This window comes from Notamacropus eugenii, chromosome 5 (assembly GCF_028372415.1).
Source record: "Notamacropus eugenii isolate mMacEug1 chromosome 5, mMacEug1.pri_v2, whole genome shotgun sequence".
Taxonomy (NCBI): domain Eukaryota; kingdom Metazoa; phylum Chordata; class Mammalia; order Diprotodontia; family Macropodidae; genus Notamacropus; species Notamacropus eugenii.
The window spans coordinates 191,466,454-191,479,558 of NC_092876.1; the positions used below are offsets into that span (position 1 = coordinate 191,466,454).

The following is a 13,105-nucleotide window of genomic DNA, read 5'->3' on the forward strand; positions in this document are numbered from 1 at the left end:
AAAAATATTATTTTGAGGGTAGCTGGACAGGCTTCACCAGACTGATAAAATAATAAAAGGTTTAAGAACCCTTGGTCTAAAAAGATCCTTGCAAATAGTACAATAAAACTTCAATTACCTGATAGCTTTTGTGGTTGTTATTTTCTTTAGGAAACTTTACTTTTAAGAAAAATAGATAAGCTGTAAGAAAACCAGCTCAAATCAGAGGGTCTCTTTCTTTTAAAAAAATTTCCTGGGCAAAATCTAGTGTGTCAGTACAGATCAATACAATCTGTTACACCATTATAATGACAACCTTAAACCACTGAAAAATTCTGAGCATCAACCAAAGATTAAATTATTCTTAGTATTCATTTGTGAGAGGCAGTGTGATCTAATGGTTAGAGGTCTGGCCCTAAACCAAAGTTTATACATCATCCCCAAGACATACCAGCTGTGTAATCTTGGGCAAGTTACTAAAACCTGTTAGCGCTGTGGACAACTTAGAGTGCAAGTTACAGAGAAGATGCTGATCTACACTAACACATAATTTTCCTTACTTAGGGGACAATAAAATCACAAGTCAGGTCCTATCTGTAGTATTTATTTTACCAAGATAAAAAAGCATATTAACATATATTTTATTTGTTTTAAATTAAAACAAAAAAGCTCAGTTAAAAATTCAAACTTCCTCAACTCCTGAGCATTCCAATAAATTCAAGGGTTTTTTTTTCAACCTAATTAGCAGCCCTGAGATTACCTCACACTTCAATAACTCACCCTAGTTTTCTACTTGTACAGAAAAAAACTAAAGTTCACTAAAGTGAATGTCTAATAATAGCATGGTAGTAACCTTGGGTTTTCAAAACATTGCAATAGAACCAAGTTCTTAAAAAAAAAAAAAAAGCTAGAAAGGTCCTAGCCACCCAGTGATGGACTCTATATATGTCATCCAAGTACCAGGCTAGGTTGATTCTATACTTAACTGACTATGGAGTGATGAATTATTTGGCCACAGCAATTCTGGAATCACATAGTCATTCAGCTTTTGACCGAAGACCTCCATTTAGGGGAAAACCACTTCCTTCATAGGTTCGTAAGATCATGACCTGGCATTGGAAAGGAACTCAGAGGCTACCTCTTCCAATCCTTTTTTTTTCAAAAATGAAGAAACTGAATCCCAGGGAGAATCTAGGTTACAAAGGTAACCTATATCAGAGGTAAAATATGAATTTGTATTTTCTGTCTCCAAAGCAAAAGCTCTTTCCACTCTACATTCTGAGAGAGTCTAGTCCATTTTTTTGGATAGTTCTTGTTGTTAGGGAGTTTTTTCCTGGCATTTTAAAGATACCCTACTAAAATAAAAAGTTGTAATCTATACCACTGAAGAAAGGTATATCTATATATCTATACCTACCTATCTCTCTCTATAAGTATGTATGTATATATATATATCTCACTGAATTGAGGAAATCACAAATTTTAAATCACTAAAGTTATTAGCAATGGCAGCTTAAATTTAACGTTTTGTAGCACTTCACTATCATACTTCATAAAGAATAAAGTATTTCACTTTTTCCCACACAAATATAGTAAAAGTTTAATAAAACATCTCATTAAGTCTCAGGTTGATCCCTATCTTCCCAAAAGGCAAACTAACATTCAGTGACCCCACTGGCTTCAAGGAAAACTCAGAAGCACAAATGCAAACATCTTAGCAAATCCCTTAATCTAGAACAGCAAACTACAAAATAATAAACGTAGAGTATAAATGCTGTGGTTGGTCAATACACTGCAAATGTCACTATTGTTATTGTTCTATCTTCTGCTTAACGACTTGTGCATAACTGCTTGAATCCACAGCTCCTAGAAAATCCACTGACAATGCTGAACTATCACTGATGCTTACACAATCTGTATCAAATTTTCACTGTTCAAAGCCTTTGGCTATCATTTATATAATCACACTATTTATTCTACTTTCACTTTCAGTAAAAGCTTGAAAACAAATTTAATAATGTTTGCATTAAATTGCATTAGTCAATAAGCATTTTAAACATGCTAATTTCTAAGCTAGCCCTAATATCAATATTCCCTACATTATGGAATTAGATAGAATCTAACAGAATCAATTTCCGTAAAGCACTAAGTCCTAGTTTCTCATTTATTTTCTTGTTAAAAAAATGGCCATGTGTTCACATAGAAAAAATTCAGACATTAGGGATGAGGGGTGTCCATCTAACAATTTTCCTCTGCAGCAGTATAACAAAAATTTAGCATCTTTCTTTTATGATCTATACCACCCCTAGCCTACAGCATAAAAACTTCACCCATGTCATTCCCTACATTTCACACACTATTCCCAGATCTCTTTTTCTTTTTGCTCTGGGTAATATAACTTCTATTAGAAGCAGACTTTAGTCACATTACTGGCTCCATTTTAGCACATGATTTATTGCTGGTTAAGTGTATCTTAAATTTAAAGCCGATGAATTAGTTTCTTCACACATAAACAAATTAGTAATTTGAATTTTTATGCTGTTACTTAAAACAAAGAATTCTTGAATTACTATATGTTCATGTTTGTTTTAAAAAGCATACAAATTTTAAAAGTTATCACCAATAATCTGGCAATAAATTTAACTTCTGGCAGCTTCAAGAATGAGGAAACATCCAAAAGCAAACAAACACCAGGCTTCAAATCCACAATGTTCAATCAACAAGCCTACCTGAATATCCCCAGAGAAGTTGTTGAGCTAGAATATAATCAAATTCACTCTTAGAAAAAGATTATTTTCACATACACATGATAAAAACAAAAATATTTGCATTTCATAAGATATGTAAATTTTATCTACTGTATGAAAAGCATAGTAATGCTTTTTGTACATTAATAAAATCATATAATCTTCAAGCTGGAGGGACTTCAGAAAGCAACTAATGCAATAATCTCATTTTACTTACGAGGAAAATAAAAAGAACATTAAATACAACCTTTTTAATTCAGTTCTATACCCCAAATGAAAATATTTACTATTATTTATTTAACTGGATGACCTGCCAATAAGATAAAAATTTTTAGAGAATAATGTGTAAACATCAGCAATATTCTTCTCATCACATAAACAATCTTCAGGAGTTTTTAGTATTATTATACACTAATCTTAAGCATCCTCCTCCTACATTCCTTTTCCTTCCCCATTTTGACCTCTTGATAAACTAGTTCAACTCTACACTTTCTTCTTTCAATTTCCTTGCCCCTTTATACTATCGACGATCTTACCCTTTCAAACTCTAGCTTTGTAATACTCCCATCACCCTCTGCCTTTGTATCCATCCACTGCCAACTTATATACTGCTGAATAAAGCTAGATATAATCATGAAACTACTACAAGTTTATGTTGCATAATCTCAACTGGGGCACTGCAACAAGGTAATCCTTTTATATTACCCTAATTGATTCACAATGCACCTATGGATCAAAATCTCCTCCCGTTCCTCATATCATATTCCTCAGATGTCTTCTTCCACTATCTCTTCCTTTACTGACATTTGACACGAAGTGGACTTCTCTCTGCCAAAGGTAACCTTTCTATATACACAAGTAAACCCATTCCAAGCTGTCTTGTCTACCAGATTTCCCTCTCTATCCTCCCTACTGTCTCACTAATCATCTATCATTTCCTGTCTACTAGTTGCTTCCCTGCTACTTACAAACACACTCATGATGTCCTCATCCTCAAAAAAACCTCAATCTATCCATTTCCCTCAGCTATATCTTATATTTCTCCTCCCATTTATGACTAAATGTCTTGAGTATGCCATATGTCTACAATAGGTCTCCACCCCCTGAGCCCCTGACTTTCTTCTCATGTTCTTCTTAACTCTGCAGCCTGTCTTCTAAACTCATCATTCAACTATAACTGTTCTCTCTAAAGTTACTAAGGAAGTCTTAACAGACAAATCTAATGGCTGTTTTCTCAAGCCTCATCCTTCTTGGCTTCACTGTAGTCTGTCACTCTCATTCACTATCTTCTTGATAATCTCTTCTCTCTAGGTTTTCATGACACTGCTCTCTCCTGGGTTTACCTCTTACCTATATAAACACTATTCTCTGTCTCCTTGGCTGGATCTTCTTCTAGATTACGATGGCAAAGCATGCGTATTCCCCAACATTCAATCCTGGACTCTCTTCTCTACATATATTATTTTACTAATCAGCTTCCATGGTTTCAATTATCATCTGTATATGATAGAATATGACTCTGTTCTATTTGTACAGCCCTTACCTCTCTCCCAGACTCAAGTCTCACATCTCCAACTCTCTATTGAACATCTCGAACTAAATGTCCCAGAGACATCTAAACTCAACAGTCCAAAGCTGAACTTAGTATCTTTCCACCAAAACAGTCCTTTCCTCTCAGCTTCTCTATTACTGTCAATAGTATCACCATTGTAATAATCACCTGGGCTCACAACCTAAGTGTCATCCTTGATTCCTGACTCTCTCACTATCCATTTTCCAATCTGCTGCCAAGTCAAGCTGATTCTACCTTCATAACATCAATAGTATAAGCATCCTCTTCTCAGACACTGCAAATATGATGATGTGAACATCTCTTCATCTTTTACCTGGACTACTGCAATAGCCTCTTGGTTAATCTCTCTGCCTTAAGTCTACCATGTACTAAGAGTCGTCCTCTATAAAGCTGTCAGATTAATTTTCCCAAAGTGCAGGTCTGACCATACTACCTCCCTATTTAATGAATTCCAGTGGTTCCTTATTACCTCAAGGATCCCATATATATCCCTCATTCAGCTTTTAAAGCCCTTCATAACCTGACCCTTTCCTACATTTCCAGTCTTCTTATACCTTATTCCCTTTCAAGTACATACTCTGTGACCCAGTAACATTGTTTACCTTGTCATTCACTGCACACAAGAGTTAGTCACCTGATTTCTTACATTTTTACTGGGTGTTCCTCATGCATGGAATTCTCTCCTTATCTCCACTCCTAGCTTCTCTGGCTTCCTTAAGCCTCAACAAAAGTCTCACCTTCTGCAAAGAAAAACCTTCCTTGTTTTCCTTCATCTTAATGCCTTCCCTTTGAAACTATTCCCAATTTATCCTTTATAGCTCTTATTTATACACAGCTGTTTGCATGTTGCCTGGTCCATTAGACTCTGAGCTCCATAAAAGAAGGGACTGCTTTTTTCTTAACTTTCTATCAGTGCTTAGCACAGTACCTGGCACATAATTGTAAACATAACAAATGTTAACAACAAATGTTACCTGACTAGTTGACATGACGCACCGTCCTGATTCTTATAAGGGAGGCAGCACCTCCTACGTACTAGGCACTCTGCTAAGTATTTTATAAATATTATCTCATTTGATTTTCACAACAATCCTGTGAAGTAAGTGCTATTATCATCCCTCCTTTGCAGCTGAGGAAACTGTAGCAGACAAAGGTATCACCCAGCTATTCAGTGTCTGAGACCAGATCTGAAGTTGTTACCCTGATTCCAGGTCCAGCACTCTATACACTGTGCCTCTCAGCTACTTTGTTATCCATATGAATCTTAAAGATGGCAGTGACATTGCCAACACCTTTGTGAAAAATAACCTATTTTCTATAAGCAAAGGAGAAGGATATGCAGCCTCTAAATTTAAATAAATTAAAGACTTTAATTAAAATACTACATATCACTTATAATAAATAACAGCAACCAGTTTTCATGAAAGCTCATGGGGAAAAACAGAAAGAGGTCAACCCAATAAAACTGCACTACTTTTATAATTTTCAAAAGCAGTCTGTCCTGGTCTAAAAAACAACTAAGCGTTATGTCATCCACAAGGCCAAGCATATCCTCCCCTTTGAAAACTGCTTTTCTGTGTTTGCATTTTTATGGAGCTAATCATTTCAAACAAAATTCCAAAGTCACAGCAGAAAAATAATAGTCCTATGGAAAAAAGAGTAATACAATGGAAATTAAAGTAGACTAAGAATCAGAAGAATATGGTTCTTGTCCTGTCTCCAGAATTTATGCCCTTCTTATGGCTTAGCTCCCTCATCTAAAAAATGAGAATAACTCATTCTGCCTACTTTATAAGGTTATTATGAGGATCAAATGAGATAATGTACATCAAACACCTTGGGAGGATTATCATCATCATCATCATCACTATTATTATACACTGAAATGCCAAAGATTACCACAACATTCATGATAGAGAAACTCTAATCTCAATCATGAGATAATTGAAAATAATTTTTCTTGGATTTTTGTGTCAGAATGACTAAATGCTGAACTTAGTACTATCTTTTTTCTACCAATAACTATGCTACTTCATAACAAAAAAAGATAAAAATAAATATGGAGAAAAGAAGTTTCAACTTCAGATTATAGAATTTAAAGCTAGAAAAAGCCTCAAAGTTCCCAGGATCCATATTAGGAGTTGAAAGTGTCCATTGAAATTATCTAGTCCCACCTCCTCACTTCAGACATAATAAATCTAATATCCTTAGAGATAAAGTAGCTTGGTTCAAGGTTGCAAATCACAGAGCCAGGATATAAATTTACAGGAGGTTCTGACCCCAAATCCTCTTTCTACCATACTATACAATGTATAGTTAAAAACCTCAATTATCTAGACTATTTAGAAGGAAAGTTTGAATTAGAAGTCAGAATTATGAAATATGTCACAAAAAAATGCAGTTCAAATATTACCAAGAAAAGGGTTTGCTATAATCAGTAAGTAATTTATAGTTGGCCTATCCCTCACTCAAAACAAAGTCAAGTGCAAGTCATGTCATTATTTCTCTGATGGCATGGTATTCTTCGGCAATGAAGGATGAACACACACACATAACCATTAACAGATAATACATTTTAAACTGTTTTTATAAGCAAATCAGTATTTCATTTTGAAATACTTTTTTATATTGTAAATTTATTTAGCAATTTTTCCCATACATATTATAAATGAAAACACTACCTAGTTCCTGTCCCAACTATATTACAAATTATTAGAGTAGAATATTAAATTGAAATACACTAAGCATGATCAAATAGCAAGCATTTATTAAGCAACTAACTGCACATTATATAATTTTACATTGTTAATATAAAAAAGCCTAAAAAATTTTAGTAATCTGAATAGAATTTTTTACTTCAGAATTAACAGCCATGAATCATCTGTGGAAAAAAATCTCCATAATAGAGAATTCTTTGTCCAATTAATTATTTTTATGAATTTCTAACTACTTCTGCAAACTTCTCTTAAAATACAGGATGGAAATTAGAAAAATTACTTACATAGTATTCCAGTCAAGTTCATTTTAAACAACAGAATACTAGCATACCTCGAGTTTGAGCTGCTTCCTTTAAAGAAGCTAGAATTTGGGGTTTCAAGTCATCAAAAATAATTCTTCCTTCAAGACCTGGGAAAAGGGACCTAAAACAAGCCAAAGGAAAAAAGATAAGTTATTACAATTTTCAAAAGTTCACAGGATAAATAAATCTAATTTCACAATTTCATGCAAGTTTTAAAAAAAAAAAAAGAGAAAGTTTATTATGGCTACCAAGTATTTTAGAAAATGCTAAATGATTATATCATATTGATTTTAAAAAAAAGACGGCTTTAAAATGTGTAAACAGCATGAACTATGTCCAATTTAAGAAGTATTTCAATTCCCTAAAAGTAATAGTACTAACATTTTCCTATTCAAATGATCAATTTTATTTTTAAGTATCGATTTGAATTAAAATGATCAAAATTCTACGTTATAACAAAAATTAATACATATAATTCTAACTCTTAGCACTTCTGTATTAAAACCTAGTCTCAAAAAGAGAATTGATATCCATAATTTTAAAACACAAAAGTATGGGCTTCTTTATTTTTACACATTCTCTCTACAAATTATAGATGAAATCAATATAGAAAACTGAAGACAAAATTACTGTAATAATACAGATTATACCTTGGATAATCTTCTGAGGTAATATAAATTACATCTTGATCTGATACAGATGAAGAAAAAGGAATAAAATTTCCACTTTGTAAAGGTAGAAGGTCCAACCCCAGTAGTTCATGATAAGCTGCATCTGAGAGGACAAATTCTAAAAGGTGCAGCTTTTCAGCAGCAGTGCCTAAGTGTCCATATTTCTTCAACACCTGCCGTACTAAAGCAGGAGTCACTTTCTTCACAGATTTAGTACTAGAACCTATAAGCTGAACTGCATTAGAAATATTTGCTGGTACCTTGACAATCTGTTTCCCTGAGCTCTGGAGGTAGTTGAGCACAGCTTTTGTGTATTCCAAGCTTTCATCTAGTTCTGAGAAATATGCCTGCTCCAACTTTATCCAGTGATTACTGATTGAATAAATAACTGCATTCTGAAACAGCTCTTTAAAGAGAGGTTCTATAATTGGTTGCCAGTGTACTTTAACTTTGCTCATTTCAGGCCAAAGCTTATAGATAATATCAACAGACAAAGGGAAATCTGAATTTTTTTCAGTCTCCAACCGTTTGACTGAATCCAAGACCAGAGTGGCATATGCTTTCGGGACAATGTTCATAATAAGAAGCTCATTCCATAAGGCTGCTGGATCTCGCCACTGATCCAACTCTCTCCACTTTATACTTCTACGGTTGTCAGTGAGACCAAAGAACCCACTAATGTGAACTGGGAGACCCGTTTTACTTTCCTCACCAGGTGGTAAAGGAAGAAAACAAAATGCTTTTCCTGAGAAATCAGATAATGCTCCTGTTTCTTCTCCACCACTTGATAAAGACATGGCTATGCCAATGGTTGGGATAAATTTCAAGTCATCAGCCAAACAATCAAGTTCATTGCAAATTCCTCGACCACCTACACTGTTACACACCAGCCAAGATGTTTTTTGTGCATCCTTAGTACTCTCATCTTCTAAAGCTATATTTATATGATATGTTACACATGTAACGCTATTGCTTGGAACCTTTTTACAATAATTATTTATAGCCGTTCCCAAAATTTTGATGGAATTGGGTCTCTCATGTTTCAGGGCTTTATTTTCACTAGCTGTTACCCTAAATACAAGTTTCTCAGTGCCATCAGCCTCTCGAACATGTAAGGAGACATCCTGCACACTTTTCAGAAAGAGAAGTACTGTATCTGCGTCTGCCCTGAAGGAATCAAACAACTCAAGAACCTTTTGCTTGTTATACAGATTACTACTCAGCTGTGAAGGCTGTAGGCGAAGAGGGAAACGAAAGAAAGTTCCAGGAAAGTTGCCATTTAAGAAAGTTTCCTTGGTGCTTCCAAAAACACCAACGAATGGTGCAAACTGGTCTGAAAGTTCACTAATTTCTTTACTGTCATCTTTTAAATTCCAACACTGTCCTGATTCATGGGGGCCAAAAAGTGTTTGATGGGGATCTAACATTCCAATCTGGTCACCACTAAAGATACAAGGAACATCTATAAAGAAAAATACAAAAACATGTTAATAATTCTTAAATTAGTATTTAAAGTGACTGAAATCAACATCTAATTTATTAATTATAAGAGAACAACAATTACAAAACCATTTTCAGCATTAGCATTCTCCCTCTCCCTTCCCTTCCCTCCTTTTCTCTCCCTTTCTTTTCTTTTTCCTTTCCTCACTGATTTCCAAGGCATTCTAATAGTTTATAGGGTCAGTGAATAGACTATTTTAAACAAGGCCCATCCCTGAAAATCTGAGACACTGATGGTCACTCCTTATGTAAGTAAACAGTAAAACTTTGATAAAATGAAAGCAATATAATTCATTTCCTGACTATATCAAACTTTTCATACATGCTCAGAGCTTTCCTCAAGCATGCAGATCAACCATCTAGAGGTATAATAACAAAGATGAATGCTACAAATTTTATCTATGAAAATTGAAAAATATTTACTAAATTACTATATAAGGACATGAATAGTCAATGGCTTCTTCCTGCTTACTAGAACAGGTCCAAATTCCTTAGTCCAACTTTGGAAATCTTCTGATCAATTGATCCTGTCATCATCTCTCTCTCCAATGTGGAAGTTGAATTGTTTTACATTCATACACACATGTCCTTTCATACAATACTATATTCATTTTCCTTTCTCACACTGTTCTCTTTGACCTCTTGGGTTCTCTCTTCTCCAATACAAATCCTTAGAAGCACACATTCTCTGGAAACTTTCCACAGACCCATCCCACAATGACCTTTCCTCTGATTCAAAATAAGCTGAAGTTATTCTCTCCAAGACTTTTATGTATATTTAGAACATACTTGTCAGAAAAAAAATTATAATGTTAAAAAATTAATATCTACATTCAATATTGATACATTATACCAGGGGTGTCAAACTCAAATAGAAAGGGATCTCTACAGGAGGCGTACTGACTTAGAAAACCACAAATTAACATTATCTATGTTGTGTTATATTTTATTTCGTTAAACATTTCCCAATTACATTTTAATCTAGTTTGGTAATCTGGTTCCAGGTGACCAAGTCTGATATCTCTACATTATTCCAAAAACTGTATCCCACCCATACAACCTAATAGCTATGGGCTAAAAGCTTTACCAACTTCATGAAAGTCACCAAGCAAAACATCAAATGGGTGATAACCTTTTGATTGCAATCAAAAAGTGATTATTATGGCCTAAACTGAACAACTGTAAAGTCAGAATATGAAGTTTAGCATTTAGACTAAAACAACGTTTAGTAAGAGACTGATGAAGTCAAATCCATACCTGTTATATGATAGACTGAATTAAACCCAATTCCAAATCTTCCAACTTTTAGCGGATCATCCTTTTTCCTGCTCCTTGCAATTTCCTGAATGCCATGCCAGTCCTCAGGAGTAAAAACTGCATTGTTGTACACATAAAGTGCAGACCCTATGAATCAAAGGGACACATAATAAAGAGAATATTAAAAGACAATAAAACTCAGAATATTTGGTTCTATCAGACTAAAAGAAACTGAGTTCTTGTCTGCCCATAACTGTCCTTATGGTAAGGTGATATAAAAGAGGGTTTCATTAAAACTCTGCTTTTCTGATAAAACTGAAAACTATTATTTCTATCATAGAAAGACAATAGTAACAGAAATTGAAAAAAGAATGAAAGAAAAAAGTATTAGATGTCAAAAAAAAATAACCAAAGATCAGATTATAAGTATACCTTGCTTTATGCACTATCTTCCTAAAACTATAATTAAGTAATTTTTGGGAAATCGGTTATTTTAAATGCATTAGAGGAGTTCACTACTTGAATCAAGCCTAAAATGAATCCTAGACAATGAAGAAACCTTTGCCACTGTGCATAATTACTCCCTACTTTACCTTGATTTTTATATCATATATAATGATAAAATAATAGGATTGATATTTCTAAAACTATAATAGAACTTATACATCAGAATTAAGGCAATTTCATTCAATAGTCACCTTAGCTTTGTATTTCCAAAAATTTTGATTGCTCAAAACTTTTTTGGATACTCCTTCTACTTGTGAGACCTATTCCTTGCCCTTATCATATTCTACTTCATAAATGAATGTGTTCTATCCTATGCATTACAAGCTCCTTAAAAGCAAGAACTGTTTTGTTTTTCATCTGTGTATCCAAAGAAATTAACAGTTCATTGCTTAAACAAAGTAAGTACCTAATGTCTGTCAAATTTTTAATTAGAACATCTTTGGAATTGCCTTAAGTTTCCCACATTATTTTAATATTCACAGTGAAAAATCTTTGTATTTTGAAGACAAATTTTCTTTAAAAATACAAATCAGATGGGGCAAATTATCTCTCATAAAAGAGGCAAGCAAAAGACTTATTAGTGGTTGGATACAGAGGGGAGGCAAGAGAAAAACATGAGGTCTATTCTCATCACATTCCACTAAAGGAAAGAATATAATGCACATTCATTTTGATAGGAAAACCTACCTCATAATACAGGAGAGTGGGGGACAGAGGCACAAGCAGGGTGGAGGGGAGGATAGAGGGGAGGGGAGGGGAGGAGAATGTAATATGAGGTCGACACTCATGGGGAGGGAAAGGACCATAAGAAAATAGAAGTAATGGGGGACAGGATAGGATGGAGGGAAATATAGTTAGTCCTATACAACACAACTAGTATGGAAATCATTTGCAAAACTAAACAGATATGGCCTATATTGAATTGCCTGTCTTCCAAGGGGAAGGGGTGGAGAGGGAGGGAGCTAAAGAAGTTGGAACTCAAAGTGTTAGGACCAAATGTAATGTTCTTACCACTGGGTAACAAGAAATACAGGTTAAGGGGTCAAGAAAGCTATCTGGCCCTACAGGACAAAAGAGAAGACGGAGACAAGGGCAGGGAGGGAGGATAGAGGAGAGAGCAGATAGGTCACAGGGGCAATTAGAAAGCTTGGGTCTGGGCGGGGGAGGGGATAAAAGGGGAGAAAATTTGTAACCCAAAATTGTGTGAAAATAAATGTTAAAAGTTAAATAAAAAAAATAAAATAAAAATACAAATCAGAGTGAATTTCAATCAATTTCAGAAGGAAAAAGTCAGCTAGATTTTTAGGAAATGTCTTATTTGGCTAATGTTGCAGACCAGGATGAATCAGGCTGGTCTGGTTGTACAGGTTAAAAACTGGAATGAAATAAAACACTCACAGAACACCTATCAGTTAACAAAAGTAGGCTTACTTAGCTAAAGAAAGGAAAGGATATTTAGCAAGGATATGACATTGGTTCAGTTAGGTATAACTTCCTTTCCTCTGTGTTGATATTATTGGTCTACCAGTCAGAAACCTGAGAGATGTACAGCTGCCTCATCCAACAGTTTGTTGTTGTTGGTTTGCATTTAGGCCACCAGAAAACCAAGACAACAGCCCAAGCCTTAGTACCCTGAGCCAATTAAGTCTTGATGACAGTTTCAACTTGTTTTAAGGAAACTAACCTAGCCTATACAGCAGATACTACTCCTACTATAGCTCACAAATGGGCTCCAAAGACGAATACAAAAGAGAAGTTCCAAAAATATTTTTTAATTATGGAAGCATCATTAAAATAAGTATATAACCTTCAAGGGTGACAACTTTGAAAGAGGATAGATAATAAACATTTT

The 13,105-nt window shown here is 34.4% G+C and overlaps 1 protein-coding gene across 4 annotated transcripts in view; it reads right to left on the bottom strand.

The window, feature by feature from the left end:
• The window catches only part of SACS (sacsin molecular chaperone), an 88,186-nt gene that overhangs the window by 16,452 nt on the left and 58,629 nt on the right, over positions 1-13,105 (bottom strand). For 2 of the 4 annotated variants that reach the window (XM_072611718.1, XM_072611719.1), the window contains 4 exons: positions 10,747-10,893; positions 7,969-9,451; positions 7,348-7,439; positions 2,709-2,735 (listed from right to left, as the gene is read on the bottom strand). In XM_072611718.1, coding sequence (XP_072467819.1) covers positions 2,709-2,735; positions 7,348-7,439; positions 7,969-9,451; positions 10,747-10,893 — 1,749 coding nt within the window. Of the gene's footprint in view, positions 1-2,708; positions 2,736-7,347; positions 7,463-7,968; positions 9,452-10,746; positions 10,894-13,105 lie in introns of those variants that run through there. The other 2 variants (XM_072611720.1, XM_072611721.1) reach the window with 2 other exon arrangements.